Source organism: Enoplosus armatus, chromosome 3 (assembly GCF_043641665.1).
Source record: "Enoplosus armatus isolate fEnoArm2 chromosome 3, fEnoArm2.hap1, whole genome shotgun sequence".
Taxonomy (NCBI): domain Eukaryota; kingdom Metazoa; phylum Chordata; class Actinopteri; order Centrarchiformes; family Enoplosidae; genus Enoplosus; species Enoplosus armatus.
In genome coordinates this window covers 21,190,926-21,208,715 of record NC_092182.1, presented here as the reverse complement: position 1 = coordinate 21,208,715, position 17,790 = coordinate 21,190,926, and the positions used below count along the sequence as shown (strand labels likewise).

Genomic DNA, 17,790 nt, shown 5'->3' with positions numbered 1-17,790 from the left:
AAATGAGAGGTCTACTATACTGACTGACAGTCTTGACAATATCGACATGATTGCCTAAATATTATGGCATCCCACTTTAAGGAAAAAGGCTGTTGCTGTAATAGCTCGTACACTCATGTAAACATTAGCTTAATAGCTAGCATTTGCCAAACTGTTAGCTAACCATACTCGGAAGGCAAAGATCAAACACCACTTAGAGGTGGAGTTTTCTTGTAAGCATAATTAGTGTTTACATTCATTGTAACACACCAAAACGTATTGTGTGTTTCCTTGAGGCACACAGAAACATTCCAGCGTAGTGCTACTAGCAATCAAAAACTCCACAGGGTACCTTTAACCATCAGCACCGATTTTTTTTAATTTATGAAATGATGGCAACATTAAATTTAAGAGCAGCATAACAAATGCATCAGTCTATTGAGAAGTCATATGTATATGATGGTGAAGATGATGATGAAGTCAAAGTACTACAAAGAGCTCACTAAGGCAATACAATATGATCTCTGTAAGTGCAGAAAATACATTTCCCCTTAAGAGCAAACAGTATTTTAATTAAAATTACTATTGATGAAAATGACATGTTGCTGGTCTTGGTGTGATTGTGTCTTCCATATAGTTACTTTAGAGGCATACGGGTTTTTTTTGTGAGTCAGTACAATTATGTACCTCAGTCATGTGAAGTTTATATATGCCTAGCATATCGTTGGCTTTCTAAACAAATAGTTATGTTTTTGTAAATCCCCTTAAGCCCCAGCAACACTGAATCCATTACGATTAATGTTCCATCAGTCTATTTTTGAGAAGTGACATTTATCATTCTAAGTTTAGCAGCCATGTGGGTAATGAAAGATTGCTATGTACTAGCAGAGATTCCTGCTGCGAATGGAACTGACAGATCATAAAAATTGTTAATTTGATAAGCATGTAGACATTTGAACATCAAGCCAGCATGCTGCAGCTTAAAGTGACAACAAAAAACCTTGAATAATGATAGTTAAGGCCTGGTAAGAAATTACATCATGGGGTTGATGTGAAATTCTACACTCTGGTTCTAATTTTAAGGGGATTTTATTTTGGAGGAATGTGATAACACTCAGCATACAGCAAGCAGCTGACAGTCTTGACAATATCGCCACAGATGATTGTGTTTTGTGTCCTTTACTGTATACTGAGCTGTCAGTAGAATCATGGCCAAAGGTAATGTTAGGCAGAGCTTTTTTTCTTAAAACATAAGCATTTTTGACAGTCAAAACATTTGCTAGCATAATATTTTTGTTACGTTATTATTATTATATTATCCGTTCAAGTAATCAGCCCCTCCAGGAAGTTGTGATCTTCCAAATCACAATAATTACCACAGATTTAACTAGTGTTAGCATTACTCCAGGAGGTTTGCAATTTTTCTCTCATCTCCAGAATATCTCAACATTAAATTGTCAAACTGGAAGAGTACATTTGCAAATTCAGCCAAACAGTGCACTTTTCTGCATAAAATGATCCAATAAAGAATCAGTCTAAGTCAAATCAAATCACACCAAACAAAAACTGTTCAACAAATTTGTTCAACACCAAAGGAACGTTCTTGCCGTCACTTTAAGCTCTCATGCAGGGCATCTGCCTAAACTTAATCCTTAAACAAATACAATCTTTTTGAATAGTTCAGTGGAGCCGTACATACTGTACTTAAAATCCTTTCACCATCTATTGCAGTTGGGGAAATCTTGCTGAATCCATCCAGGAATCAAAGGACCCAAGATGTTTAAAAGATCAAAAGTGTCTGATGGGACAGCCACTGGCCAAGGTAACCACTTAAGTGTCATCTCATTTTCTACAGAACGCATTAAAGAAGAATGTCCAATATCAAGCTAGCGTGTTTGCACAACATCTCAACAGTTTATTTTTGATCTTTTATTCCAAACTGAAGAGCCATTTGCAACACAGAGGTGACAAGTAACCAAACCAAACCATTAATCTGAACCTAGAGGGGAAACTGAGAATCCTCTGATAGGATTGGTGGATACTATCAACCCTTTTAAATCTAAAGGAACTTGTTTTGAATATATTTTTATAAATTGCTACAGAAATGTAATTATTTGTACTACCTTACATAATCATCGAGTCAATTAGGATGTAGCTGCCTTAAAGGTTAGCTTAAAGGTTAGGTACATGCAATATGTCCATCATATCCAAGAAACAATATTTCTAAAATGTGTTTAATACAAAGCTATTTCAGTAAGTTTGATCTCCTTAACTGTGACAAAGTGATAAGATGACACATTTCCAGGTCAGAGTCTTACAGAAGTGATAGAATGAGGTTGGCATGGAGATCTATTTGTGAATAACTCTAAAGGAAATAGTGAATATATTCAATAAAGTGTATTTGTATGTCTGATGCCTCGAATAATTACTTGCTATGAGAAAAGCAAGTAGTCTTTGTGAAATCGTCAGCTATGATACAATTCAAATCAGATTGACTTTATTCAGAAAGTTCAAGGCTGCAATTTGTCGACCATAGCAACCATATTTAGAGTGTACAAGAGCATGTACACATAGTCTATTCAAGGCCAACAGGAGCTCATAAAGGGCTCAAATGTATGTCTACACATTGCATACTGATCACATCACTGGACACTGAGAAGTGCTCAGCTGAAAATGAGAAGCAGAATCAGATATTTTCCATATTCACGTGTATTTTTGTACATTAATAGGTTATAGTACACATATCCCATTGTATATTGCTGCATGGACAGAATGTCATTATTTTTACATTTTAAGAATATTACATTGTTTAACCCGTGCTGACGTGATTTAGCTTCATCTGCCAAATCTCACAATGAAGCCATTCAGCGCACTAAATGCTGCTCTAGTATTTTATTTCCTGTCCCTCAATTTAATTATCTCATCCATAATCCAATGCTTATACCATGTTGACATGTGCCGTTTATGCTCTTTAACATGTGCCTTATCAGGTCGTGATGCAGAGATTTGCAATGATAAAGAAGGTAGGCTTAGGGGACAAGCGAGAATCCGTCATCAGCTGTCTTTTTCTTCCCCGACTGGTCACGAAGGCATGAAGAACTGATATGCAATTTATTTATTAATATACTGTATGAGCGCACATATATTTTGTGCGTGGATATGTAGGTGCATCGCTACATATCTGTTCTCGGATTGAATTCTAGGCATGGATTCCCAAGGGAAACGGTTAAAAAGATAAAGTAATTGAAATGTAAATGTACTGAATATGTGACACAAAAGAGTCTTCTGCACCAGAGCCACATGCGTACAGCTCTGAATGATAATAAACTGATAGAGTGAGTAACATTAAACATTCTAATATATCATGTATTAGAATGGGTTTCAGCATGTGTTATGTGGGTGATGATTTGATTACAAAACAGCAACAGGTTTTGAGGGTTGGATATGATCATGGTCGTGTTTTTCATTCTCTTCTCCTTTTAAGCGTCAAATGTATTGTCGCTGACATTTCATTTTCCAATGCTGACAGTGGGGATCAAGAAAAAATCTAAGGTCCCCGGGGTGATGATTACACAGTTTACCGAGACACTGCCAGAGGGAAAGAGCCATCCAGACTTCACCCGCAAGCCGATTGCTTTAACCATCCAAGAGGGTAGGACTGATAGCTTAAGAATAATTCTAAACATTAATATCACAAGATATATTCCAAGATGAAATTTCCATGATTCTACATAATGGATTAGATTCATGACTTTTGTGCAACGGGCCAGTGGCAGCAGAGCCCTGACATTCAACACCCAGACTCCTGTGTCAGTCAGATAAATTTAAAATAATATAAAATAAATTTAAACACACTGAGTTCAATTTAAAACCAGGAAAAGTATTAAGAAAAGTCTGTTATTAACTGTACAGGACAAATTCTCCACTTTTTGCATTTGCCATGTAGTGGTGCTATAGGCATCAAGCATTCTATGCAACAAGAGTATATATTACAAATCAATAGTCAGACTAAGTAACAAAGAAATATTTAAATAAATATATTCTGCATCTGTTTCCAGTATTTCCAAAAAAAAACCAGAAAACTGAAGATGAAGTGACGTCTTCTGTCTTTTTTTACAGGCAAATTTGCTTTTTTCAAAGCCATTGTCACTGGAGACCCGCAGCCGACTGTAACGTGGAGCAGAAATAACGGAGACGTGTCTGATACATCAAGATACCAGACTAAATATGATCCCAATTCCAATGAGCATACATTTGAGGCAAGTGATATGGGCTATCAAATCACAGAGATACTATACAGCAACATGCTGATGTAAAGGAGCGTTAAAATAGCACAGAGAAAAATAGATAAATAGAAAGAGAAGGAGAGAGAAAAGAAGAAGAAGATGAAGAAGCTATTTGATTACATCAATGTCATCCAGTCTTCTGACCCATCTGTGTGCTTTATCAATTACTTTTTCTACAATAAGTGGATTTCACTCATCCTGAGAGGAGCACACTCAACAAAGTCACTTTCATGAAATGGGCTGGACACATCTACCTCCATATCCTGTCAATTCACTGCTGTATGTAAATGTAAAATAAAAAGTCATGCAGTTACGCATCAGGAGGCCATCTACCAATCACGCAGTGTGCAGAGCCTGTAATTGTATTTCAATTTAATTGGTCTGTCATTTGTAAGATGTCACAAAGGGAATATGTATCTAGTTCTATTACTATTCATTGGATACTGTACAGTAGTGATTCCTACAGGGGTACTACCTTAGTGGGTACCTCTGCAGTTGCCAGGGGATACAAGGAAAGATTGTGGAGTAGCTCAGCTAAAACACTAAATTATGATTTGGTTAAACAAAAAAAGATATATATCCACACTTGTCTAAACACACAAATAGGATAACAAGTTGGTGTTACGCTTATTGTAAATAATCAGAATCAGAATCAGAAATACTTTATTGATCTCAGGGGGGAAATTAGTTAGAAATGGGAAGTATGTAAAAATATAAGATATAAACATTTAAGTGAAAAGTAAAAAGTATATACAATAACAATGTATATGTATGTATATATATGTACTGCACTGGTATAAATAGAGAAGAAAGAATGAGGTTATAAATAAATAAAATGGGATACATAACACATTAGACAAAAAAGGTTGGGAACCACTGCTATTTAGTATAATAGTTATTGACAAAGCCATCTACCTCACCCACTGGGTCCATTATGTTTAGCATGTCTTATATCTTCCAGATGCCAAATGTTATGCCGGATCAAGCCGATACCTATAAATGCTTTGCTACAAATGAATATGGACAGGCCACGGTCACAGTTGTTCTGAATGTTATTGAAGGTAAGGACTGTTTGCTTGTTATCGATATGACAAATGAATGTAAGTAATATTATGCAGAGTCATGTAATCTGACATGGCATACAGACTCAAGCGTTTTCCCACATCTATTTCAAATTGAGCACACTCGGATCCAAATTGACACTTAACTACTTCACACCTTTGAGTGTATTACACTCATTCCAGCACTTATCACTCTGCGGCCCCCCTTGTATGTTAATTACATGATTGTACTAATAATGCGAGTACCCTCTTTTCTGCTCTCAGTTGGTTTCAAAAAGAACAAAGCCCTGCAACAAGCAGCTGAAACCACCAATGAGAATTTCAAGACCGTACTAAAAAGGAAAAGGTGGGTTTGTGGGACACATGTCGATTGAGTTCTAGATTTCAGTGGTTCTTAAACTAAATGCACCCAACTCTAATTTCCAGTAAGATCCGTCCGAAATCTGAGCAACCAGAGAAAAAAGAGGGCGAGATCGATCCTAAATTTTGGGAGCTCTTAATGAGCGCTGATAAGAAAGACTATGAGAGCATCTGTGCAGAGTTTGGAGTGACTGACTTTCGCTGGATGCTGAAAAAACTAAATGAAATGAAGAAAGAAAGGGAGGAAGAACAAGCTGTGGTTTGTCATTCGTGATATTTGCATATTGATGTGTTTGCTTTTGATATTGATGCTGACAAAACATGCTTTGATAAATTCTAAAAAAGTAGTCTCTGGTAACAAGCCAATTCTGTAACCACTAATTTAAAATAATGCTCACTTGCTTTCTGCTTGATAATTATTTCTTATTGTGTTTTTGACCCAGTTCGTCAAAAACCTGTCTAACCTGAGACATATTCAGGTTAATGCAGATGGTTCTGCATCCTTTGAGATTGACATGGACCTTATTGACCAAAGCAGCTCCGTATTCCTGTACAAGGTTAGTGTGAAACAAATAACTCTCGTAACAGCCCTGCTACCCGATAGGTCAGGAAGTTACCCAAATAAATCAACAAAAGGGACCTCTAGGGACCCTGAATTACCACAATTAATTCAATTGCCAGTACTTGTAAAGACACATCAAGACATCTTGAACCCGAGTAGGTGATGAATGGACGGACAGATGATGTTGGTCCATCTATCCATACTAGTAAACTCATGCCTCTTAGACACCATTTTGCTAAGATATTTACAACACAACCCTTTGTGTACAGTATATATCAGAGCTTATGGCTTTGAGTTTGAAAATGTATCGATGAAGTCCTGCAATGATGCTTTCGCTTTCAGCTCGAATGAGTGGCCTTTCTCCGGCTATTATCCTGCAGCTATGTTTTGCAAGCACAATTTGAAGCATCCCAAAAGGAAATAACATTGTATTCTTCCCCCACAGGATGGTGAAATGGTTCCATATACAAAGGAGTTGGGAGAGAAGATGAAGCACAACCTTAAACAAGTGGGGAAAAAGTATATTTTCAGTCTAAGGGACCTTATGCCAGAAGATGCTGGACTGTACCAGTTGGATGTAGAGGATGTGAATATGTTTTCCACTGATTTTAAAAGTAGGTTTTACACTTGCACACATGACAAATTAGTAGCCCTAAAAAAGCAAAGGAAGACAATGTTTTTGATGCATAACACAAAATATCCCTAATTTGAATAAATAACATCAACTGTGTTTTTAATAATTACCATTCATGCAGATTTAACAAACTATTTTAACCTAGAATGAACCGCTTGATATATTTCAGTCCCCATGGTGGATTTCTTGGTGAAAATTCAGGAAGTGAAGGCAATCGAGAGAGAAGATGCTGTTTTTGAGTGTGTCCTGTCAAATCCCTTCTCCAAGATTTTGTGGTTTGGCAAGAACTTGCCGCTGGAACAAGGGGATAAATATGATATCCAAGTTTCAGAAGACAAGCTCATTCACAGGCTGGTGGTCAAAGACTGCATGGTAGTAGACAAAGGAATTTATTCTGCCTGCGCAGGAATAAAATCTTGCAATGCATGGCTTGTCGTTGAAGGTAAGATATTATACTCCACTGAAACTGATGATATTAAATAATGGATAGTGATAATGGTTTGTCATGGAATAGTAATGAGAACGAATAAGATGTCTGATTCATCTGAATAATTATTGCTTTTTGAGTCATAATATGGTATTCTTAAGCGTGCACTCACTGCAAATCTATTTTTTCCAATTCAGCTGACAAAGATGCGCAAAAGGGCAAAAAATCAGCAAGGAAAACAACAAGGGCAGGAGGATCTGGGATGGATCTGCAGAAGGTTGCTCAAGAGCAACAAGTAAAACTAGAGAAGGAGAGAGAGGAAAGGAAAGAACAGATTAAAGCTGCGAAAGAAGCTGTGGCAGCTGAACCTCCAAAGGCTCCAGCTGTGGCCCCGAAAGAGCAAAGTAAGAATGCGAACCACAAGGTTTATGAAAAAGGTTGTTGAATTCACAAATAAGGAATCCATATTGGCAAGACCAATTACAAATCCAAACTCCTGAATTTCTGTCAAGACTAATACAAATGTGATAATCAAAACTGTAATTATCGACATGCTTATTTATTTACGCGGTTGTTTTGTGATTTGTTTTTCTTTTCATCGTCATTAACTGTAACTTTACAAGAACTGTACTACACGCAATATTGCGGGATTTGATTAAGTTCAAATAATTTAAGAAATTGCAATGGTTTGAGGGCAAGTCAATAATTACAATAATGGGGCCCTTTATTGTATCAATTTGCATATAATACTTGCTATGATAATTTGTTGACATGGCAACCACTAACCAGTTTTTATGGTTGATAGGAAAAGAAAAGGATCCACCGATTGTGGAGGCAGTAAGAACTGGTAAGACACTTGAAAGGTTGTGACAACCTCTGCATGCATTCAAAGGTGGATATGACAGCTATTTGAAATACAATGGCTTCAGTAATAAGTTTCTTTATCCTGATATCCTTTACTTTGATAAAAACCTGCATCACAAATGTTTAAACTGCTGTTGAGGTCACTGTAATGTTTTGTCTTTATTTTATGTTGTGTAGTGTTGTCAGGTCATTATGTGATTGTCTGCCTCTTTAAGGTTATATTGTGCTTAATATTATTTAGCCAACTTCAATTTACTGGTACAATCAATATTATTAGGATGGCTAGATAAACAGATCACCATGCTGCTACACAGTGGTATCCTGGGGTCTGCATCTTACTGACTGGTTAAATGTCAGTTTAGTGTTTTGGCTCTTGATCTTGTTCTGAAATATGCTCAGAATTAGTAGAATTAATAAATGCTGATTATTTTCTCCTGTCCGGAAACCATATAAACTTATTGAGATGTATCAACTGGTAATTTACATAGGAATTGATTTCTGCATTTCTATACAAATCATATACACTATTTTTCAAAGCACGCTGTAGTGTTTAAGATTTTTATGATTGTGTTTCCCACAATTCAATAAGCAGCCACTGATTCATTTCACTGCCATATAAAAATCATTTGCAGAGATCTGAAACATGCCTGTTTTAGCTGATCCATCTCAGTGTTATGTCTGGTCTTATTTTTAATGCTATAATCGCTTTAGTGTCTTTGTATGTGCAGACTGGTTGGAACAGTTAACAATAACAGACATTATCTTTATATGGATTACCTGTCTAAAGTAAGGTCTCTGCCAGCTGACTTTCACACACCCCTCCAGACACATTATGACATTTAAAAACATACACAGTTAAAAACTATGCACACCATTAAAAAGAATGAGTGGAGCTGTTTCTAATTGAATTAGAGTCATAATTCATTATTTGCTAGATGATTTTAATTTGTATAAAGAAAATAACATTTATATTACTTTACTTGTATATACTGTATTTGTGTATATATATATACATTTATATATTTGCCATTGTAACAGCTATTTGGAGTCATTTATCGTACCAAAAACACCACACTTTGAACAATATTTTGTCCTGTATGGACAAAAAAAGGTGTATGTAAGTATATAGAAACATCTGTAACCAACGGCCATAGTATTATCTTATATGAGTAAAACAAAACAAAAAAAGACCATTGAGAATTATTCAAGTTTTCATTAAAAGAAAACTTTCAAATGCAAATTTATAACAGAGAAAACCTAGACACCACCCATTTGATAACTCTATGGCTTTCTGTAAGTAGGAGAAAAACACATTCAAGCTACCACACTATGGCATGCTTTGGAAGATGGTACCTGATTTGTAGAAAATGCATTAAACATTCCAAAGACTATGACCCTTTATCAGAACAAGTTCCTTAAGTCTTCACAGATTAACAGGTGAAAATCTAAAATGTTTTCATACTGTCTGTGATCGCTGATAGGTCATTCAGACAAAACATCAACAGCAGCAGCTGGAGACTCTGGAAGTGGTAAGAGAGACCACGGTGGAGCATATAAAATTGAGGGAGTCATTTATGAAATCAAGTTTAAATGACTTAAGGTTGTTGTTGCTGTTAGGCCACTCGGCGGAGGAAACCGCTGGCAGTGACAAGCTTGATCAACCACTTGCAGATGCGGGAGGTGGTATGCCAGATATTGAATACTGAAAGTACAATAATAACACAGATATTAAAAGACTAACTTTTAACGTGCATTAGTAGCACAATAGAGTTTTAAAATTAACAAATCAATATCTAATCAAACTAGACACCACACCCACATACTAACATGCTGGGATAAAGTGATCCATGACTTAAAACGAATGTGGGCCAGGTAATGCACACACAGACTCACCAGGTGAAAGCAACACCAGTCACGCGCTGTGATGGCTGGTAACCACACGCTGCCGTGGCTGATGCCTACTATATTCTCTGTAACCTCCTAGATCTGTGAAGTTACCATAGTTTCCCTCAAATCAAATGCCAATTCATAAATGGGAGGTGTGAAATAACACAAAAGGGATCCTTTATAACTCGCATGTGGAAACACCATTTTTAATATCCTACTGATCCAAAGACTCACTGTTCATGGCTTCTTAGAAAGTCTTGTGAGCCAACTGGGTTTCTGTTAACAAAGTTTTATGTTTGCTGCTTGTTCATTGTGCTTGTTGTTGATGTCATTAACTTGTTTTGTAGCTTTTTGTGACTGGAATGTGCAGTGCCGTACGTCCACCGTCTAACACAGGTATAGGTTGTTGTTGTTGTTGTTTAAGTAATAGCTATGATTATATGAGTAACTCACTTTCCTCACTTTTTACATAGTGGTAGAATACGCAAACTTTTCAAAGCACACAGTAACATTAACCTTAAGCACAATTATGATATTATTCACAAGAGATACTTATATTGCCATTTAATTATTTAATCTAAACAAGCATATTAATGAGTAGAAATTAGAAGCATATGTGTAGGTAATTAATTTATTCTTGTGTACTTTTTGTAAACTGAAAGCTGCTGCACATGAATATGGAAAGCACAGAGTAACTTGTTTAATGTTGCCCAGAGGCTGGAATTACCTGCGGACTCTCTGATATTTATGCTCTTTGTGGAAAGCCGGCTGAATTAACTGTGACGATGAACATGGTCTGCGATGGCAGCTGGTTCAAAGATGGAGAGCAGGTAAAGCCTATGAATTGACATATTTACTACGTACTTATAATATGTACATTATCATTTAGAGTAAATTATATGAGCAAAAGTAAGAAAGGCTTTTCATTCCTACATTGTCAACATTAGAAACAACCCACTGTAAGAAGTGCAAAGTAACAAATAGTCTTGAGATAGTAATAAGACACAAAAAAGCATAAAGTTCTCCCTTTCACTTTTGATTTGCTAGTTAAACTCAGGTGCTGGGGTCACCATAACCAAAGATGGAACCTCTCACAAGCTGACACTTCAAAGCTGCAGAGATGACGACTCCGGAGTTTATCGTTTCGTATCAGGGGATCAAAGTACACAAGGAAAGGTCACTGTCGGAGGTACAACATACTCCTCTCTATTGTAGACCATATATTAAATGACACAACAGTTCCTGTGCCTTAAACTGAATTACACTGTGTGTTTCATAGATGTACCTGAATTTGACCCAGACGACCTTCACAAGTTCTCCAAACCTGTGATCGTAAGAGTGGGCCAGAACGCTGCTTTCAAGATGCCCTTTCCTCCTCAGGAGTCTTTGGTGGTCAGTTGGTTTAAGGATGGCACTGAGATCAAAGACGGAGGAGGAGTTAAGATTGTGAGGGAGCCCAATCACAGCCGGCTGCTGCTCAGAGACTGCCTGAGGACAGACGCGGGGGAAATAAAGATCCAACTCAAAAACCCATTTGGGGCTGTGGAGGCCTCATCTCAGCTTATTGTGCTTGGTACGAAAACACAGGGAAATGTAATGAGAAAAGTGAGAAATACTGAGAGATAAAAAGATGACATTTCTAGTGTTTGTTACATTCACAGCCACGTTCAAACATAAACCCAACTTTCACCTGACTAAGCATCACTTTTGTGTCACTACATTTGAAATTTCACACCATGTTTTTCTAACAGATCGGCCAGGTCCACCGGAGGGTCCAGTGGAGACTGTTGAATCCACCTCATCTATAATTGAGATTAAATGGAACCCTCCTAAAGACGACGGCGGCTCCGCTGTCACCAACTATATTATAGAGCGTCTGCAGGCAGGACAGAGTCTGTGGACGAAACTTGGGGATGTCTCAGCTGACAAGACCTCCTTCAGAGACAGGAATGTGACACATGGAAAGAAATACAGCTACCGCATCTACGCAGAGAATCCTGAGGGCCTCAGTGACACCCTGGAGACAGCTGATAGCATTATGGCTGGCATAATGAGTGAGCGTAGAAAAAAGAAGTCTCATTTAGCATTCCTCAGCAAATCCCATGTTAATCTCCCCCAGGTTGTAATAAATGAAAATGCCTCTGGATAGGTTTTGTGATTGCAAAAGAACGTTCATCACCGACACTATTTACTCACTGTAGAAATCCAACCTTTTAGCCCTATCTCCAAGAGGAATAGTCCTGCTGTAATAACACATAGATGTCCTTAATTTATTCCACGTCTTTAATTACTCCTTAATTATTAATAATGTGCTTACTTGATTAATCAGACTACTCGTTATTCCCTAGTACTCTCCGGTCCACCTGGTGCCCCCAAAGTGGTGAGTGCTTCTAAGACCTGCATTAACTTGACCTGGACCCCTCCAGAGAACGACAGAGGAGTACCGATCATTGGTTACCAAGTGGAGAAACGAAAGAAGGACACAAATCAGTGGATTGCCCTGAATGCACTTAATGAACCTATTGAAGGTTTGTCAGAAACACATATGCACATACTTTTATGTATTTATGTATTAATTTGTTTTTCTTCCTGTAATGCTATTAATCTTATTTTCAGACGTGAACTACGCAGTTAAAGATATCACAGAGGGAGCAGAGTATGAGTTCAGGGTTTCAGCAATTAATGAGTCAGGATCAGGAGATCCAAGCCCTCCCTCTGAAATGGTGTGTGCAAAGAATCCCAACAGTAAGTAATTAACTTTCATTGTTGTGCATATGAATGATTTAACGTTGTTATCCAGAGCAATGTTTGTTCCCTGTCTGAATATCATGTTTTGTGTGTTTTAATCCAGTGAGACCTTGTTTTAAAGACCCAGAGGACTTCATTGTTGTCAGAGCAGGAAATTCTGCACGTGTCAAAATTTGCTATGAGGTATGAATAAGCCTTAAAGCTGGTATGTATACTGAGCCCTAACCCTCTTCCATGGTATGAATCCTAAATCTATGTTTTCAAGTCTGTTCTGCCTTCTACATTGCAGCCATGTCATGTTCTTGAGCGATGAGTTTAGCACGGCGTGACATGACTGCATATGCCTCCCACTTTATCTAATTTATCCGATATTGATATCTCCAGGCTGAACCTCCACCTCAGATCACTTGGCTGAAGGATGATGAGCCAATATCCCCGTGGATTAATGTCATCAATACAGAGGGAATGTCTCAGCTTGTTATCCCCTCATCAAAGCGCTCAGATTCAGCCATTTACACTATCAAAGCCAAAAACTCTGTCGGTGAGGCTTCATTCGACATTGAGGTTAGAGTCACAGGTAAGAACAAACAATAGGGTTTTACACTATGATTAAAGCAGAAAGGTTGTGGAACAAGTAGTGATATTTTTATACTAAAACTCCTGGTGGCAATTACTTTGTGTTGATATTATCTCTTTAAATGAGGGATTCATTTAATTCCTAGCATTGTGTTCCCTTGGCCAGAGGAGAGCATAATTTACATCAACACTGGACAACATTAATTGGGTGATACACTGAGCAAATTAAACGCCAATGACACACCGATGTATTGGCAAGCCAACGTCAAACCCTAATTAACACTGAACAACTTCTAAATGGAATAAGAAATACATGCAGTAAAAGGGTATGATTAACTGATAACAGCTGTCAAATGCAAATGAAATCCTGTCAAAATGAAATGCCTCTCGAGGAAGGTAGGATTGTACAAGGTTTCAAAGCAGCCACATTACAAAGAAATTAAACAAAAATTGCTCCACTATAGGGGAAAAACAGGACATTTTTCCTCTCTTAGTAACATACATGCATCTTATCGTATTTGTTGCTAGATGAACCCAAGACTCCAGGGCCAGTGGAGCTGGAGCAAACAGTCCACGGCAAAGTGGTGGTATCATGGGCTCCCTCTCCAGACCAGGAGCTCGATGACCGCCTGTGCTACATGGTGTCTCAACACGACTCCAACAACAGAGTGTGGAAGACTGTAGCAGACCGCCTCTTCACTAACACATACACGGCCAACAACATCCTTCCTGGGATAGAATACCATTTCCGGATCTACGCGAGGAATGATATGGGCCTCTCAGATCCATCTCAGTCACCTACATGGGGCGCCAACAGCAATAGAGGTGCATTATTATAGCTGTTCTAGTTCAGTTATGTTTGATTATGTCATTACAGTAAACCAAACCAGCACGGCACATGGTGGGCTGACATTTTCATGTGTAATCAGTTGTATTTTACGCGTTCAAATGTTGTGTACTCCACACCAAAAAAGGAATATAGAATCATCATGTGAGCCGTTCTGTCCTTCTACATTATATCATTGATTCCAGCAAATCTGTTTCAAGTAGGCTGTCTATGATCTGAATATTTCAGCTTCTGTGTTAGAAACATATTACTTTTTATTATCAGACACAGACATTTCCATAATATACCTACTACAGTAACCATAACTCCTGAACAATCACACCATCATTACAGTTCTTGTGTTGTATGCCACAGTACTGTACATGCTCACTAACAGCCCTAGTATAATAATAACTTGCCCAATAAAAAAAACAATGTATTAGCTATAGTGGCAAGGATGTGTGTTTAAAAAAAAAAAAAAAAAAGGGGCTCTGGCAATGTTGGTCAGCCGATCAATCAGTGGGTACAACACTTGCACACCTGGTCCAGACTGAAATATCATTACAAATAGTGGATGGATTTCCATGAATTTTGTACAGATATTAATGGTCGCCAGAAGATGAATCCTAGTGGTAATCCCCTGACTCTCATCTAACGCCACCTGCAAGTCGAGGTTTTCAGTCAGTCAGAATAAGAATCAGAATCAGAAATACTTTATTGATCCCGGGGGGGAAAGTAAAATATCTCCACATCTACTACATGGATTGGTGCAAAATTAATGGTTCCTAGACAGTGTATCCTGATGGCTTTGCTTATGCCCTGATTTTTAATTTAGCACCATCATCAGGTCAAAATTTCAATTTGTTTAATAGTTTTGTTTTTTTGGCCAAATATCTGAAAAACTTATGACACTCCTATCAGCCTCAGGTGTAATTTGTGTTTAGAGCTAATTAGCAAATGTTAGCATGCTAAGATGGTGACCACATTAAACATTACACCTGCTAAACATAAGTATGTTAGCATAGTCATTGTGAGCATATTGCTATGTTGACATAAGCCTAACGCATGGCTGTAGATCACAACAATGAATCTTTGAAATCTCTGATTTGTTAATTGGAAGGAACCTATCATTTCTCACCTAAGTGATACAAGTGAATGTCTGAACAATTTCTGGATCTTTGATTATCATGTGACCTAAATGATCATCTCAATCCTTTCCCTCTTTGATTTTTCCCATCAAGTTCCAATAACCTCAAATGGGGTTAATTCAATGGAGGTCTGTTTTGAGAGGCCTCCATCCATCTTGGTCCCTCTGAAAGTCCACACACCACCTAAAGGTTACCAACTGTACATGACGTGTGCTGTCCGAGGATGCCCTACGCCCTCTGTGTCCTGGTACCTCAACGACGTCTGCATCAACTCGGACAACAACTATTACATCACCAACTCATTTGGTGTGTGCTCCATGTACATTCTCCGAGTCCGAACAAAGGACAGCGGTAATTATAAAGTTGTTGCAGTCAACTCTCTTGGCAAGGCAGAGTGTTCTACTAAACTTATTGTTAGAGGTAAGGTTTATCTTAAAAGTACTTTTTTTTTTCCAGAATTACCAATTTTGGTTTATTCTTATGGTGATTATTTTTATTTCTGCTTTTTCTCCACAGATTAAAATCGCATGAAGGCTTCATGCTGCTTTTCCTCTTTCAGAGATATTATGGAAAATAAGGAAGTGGAACGTTTTGTTTTACTGCATAGACTGCATAGAAAGTGAGTGATACTGTTGTGTAAAGTGCTGGTAAAACCATCTAAAATGGTCTAAATGCTAACTTATTTAATTTATTTGAAATGCGACTGATTTACAATTGTTCCCATCATTACAAATAATAACGCATGAGTGAAGTGACAAACTATAGTGCAAAGACATCTGTCAAAGTTTCAAGCTCTTGTAACAAACTGCAATAAATCAACAAACTGACAACTGTGAGTAGTGTTCTTTTTGGTCTTGATTTGTCACTGAATTCTGCCTTTATCAATAACTTTGCAAATACTCTTCACTAACTTCACTGACAGAAACAAACTCAGTGGCCAATGTTTGACCAACAGATGTTTCCAGCATGTGTTTCCAGTAGCACATGCTCCAATGTAAAGCGCCCTTGGGTCCCCTGACAGGCGCTATATAAATGCAAGCTATTGCTATTATTATTAATATCTAAGCCCACAACACCATGAACATCGCAGTACAACATTAAGTACTTATGAGCAGAGAGCAAACTTTCATTGCATTTCCATATATAACCACCTGAGCTTCCCGGTAAATTGTCTATAAGAAGATCCTCGGCTGTAAACCTTAAATTAGTCCTCTTTATATCTACAGTCAAACAACCATTAAAGGAAGAGCTTTCAGTGAGACAACTATGTTGTTGCTTGCAAGTACAGATCTGAAAGAAAGACTCACACATATCCAGTCATAATGTGACATCTATAACACATAGGATCACTGCTGGATACAACCTTTTGACTAAACACATACAGCCAAGGTGCCCATTTTATCAGAGGGCATTATACTTACTGTAAAGAGTGAACTAATGCAGCATTGTTCTTCCTATAATATTTTACCGCAGTTGTTAATGTATTTGCTTTCTGTAAGAGTCCTTACCTCATTTGCTCTGCCAGGTCAGAGGTGATATTTGTGTTTATACTCCACTCGTGTCACCAGGCTTTTCTTGCAGTTATGACACAGTCTCTTTTATAAGGTCGGGGTGACTATTCAAACTGTCTGGATAAGTCATGCTTGTTTAACCTTTGACAATGTGAACCCAAAAACTTGCTCAGTGCAACGAGTCCAACACACCACGAGCAACTATCTTTTTATAATGCCACCACAGGTCCAGTGAGACTCGCAGGATGCCACAGACATGCTGTGAGAATTCCCGTTGATACTTATAGAGGCTAATTGGAACAGCCAATTCATTCATATCAACCAGAGATTATTTTACCAAATAAAATGTCTCATGTTAATGTTTATTGACCAATAAAATCCATAGTACAGTGATCATATTACGAGAGACCTTGTGAAGCTGCCAGTCGAAAGCTTTTGGTTAGATGCTTTGACTCTTGCATGTACATGGCTATTGTGGAACCATAAATCATAAAGCCTCAACCATGAACATCAAGTATAGTAATATCAATCCCTAATAAAAATAAAAGAAACATGCTCTGATTCGTAATAGTTTAAATCGGACAGAATGTGAATCTTGATATTAGTATATAAGGCACCTGGTGTTTTTATATTGTCAACAGTAATGGTGGAAACTGTTGACTCGATATTTCCAATACCAGATTGAATGAACAGTCATAATGTATTTCCAGTTCCAACTGCAAAGTGATCGCTTTCATAGGGATGGGTAAGAGGAACCTCCACCCTTTACCACTGCTGTAATATGGGTTTTTAGCAACTACATTTCACCCATGTATGGGTTTCTATGCGCTCCAAACTTTTATCACCGAACAAAAAGGGGTGTCACCTTTGAAATACTGGATAGTGAGAAGAGTTCAGGCTGAAGACGGATAACCCGAACAT

The 17,790-nt window shown here is 37.7% G+C and overlaps 1 protein-coding gene across 1 annotated transcript; it reads left to right on the top strand.

The window, feature by feature from the left end:
- The first annotated feature begins 1,755 nt into the window (after positions 1-1,755).
- LOC139283268 (immunoglobulin-like and fibronectin type III domain-containing protein 1) lies at positions 1,756-15,879 on the top strand. Its single transcript, XM_070903254.1, has 24 exons — positions 1,756-1,801; positions 2,970-3,002; positions 3,509-3,631; positions 4,099-4,238; positions 5,227-5,326; positions 5,591-5,672; positions 5,753-5,945; positions 6,130-6,243; positions 6,694-6,862; positions 7,052-7,324; positions 7,507-7,746; positions 8,121-8,156; positions 9,791-9,856; positions 10,775-10,890; positions 11,108-11,249; positions 11,340-11,633; positions 11,812-12,114; positions 12,409-12,588; positions 12,677-12,805; positions 12,912-12,991; positions 13,193-13,385; positions 13,913-14,209; positions 15,452-15,778; positions 15,875-15,879. Exons 1-24 carry the CDS (start codon positions 1,756-1,758, stop codon positions 15,877-15,879), a joined length of 3,681 nt encoding a protein of 1,226 aa, XP_070759355.1.
- Positions 15,880-17,790: the final 1,911 nt, after the last annotated feature.

Bases quoted from the DNA above. Each gene is read 5' to 3' on its own strand.
- LOC139283268 (XM_070903254.1), top strand. From the start codon at position 1,756: ATGTTTAAAAGATCAAAAGTGTCTGATGGGACAGCCACTGGCCAAG. The intron at 11,634-11,811 runs GTACGAAAACAC...TTTTTCTAACAG, and splicing joins ATCTCAGCTTATTGTGCTTG to ATCGGCCAGGTCCACCGGAG. The intron at 12,992-13,192 runs GTATGAATAAGC...TGATATCTCCAG, and splicing joins GTGTCAAAATTTGCTATGAG to GCTGAACCTCCACCTCAGAT.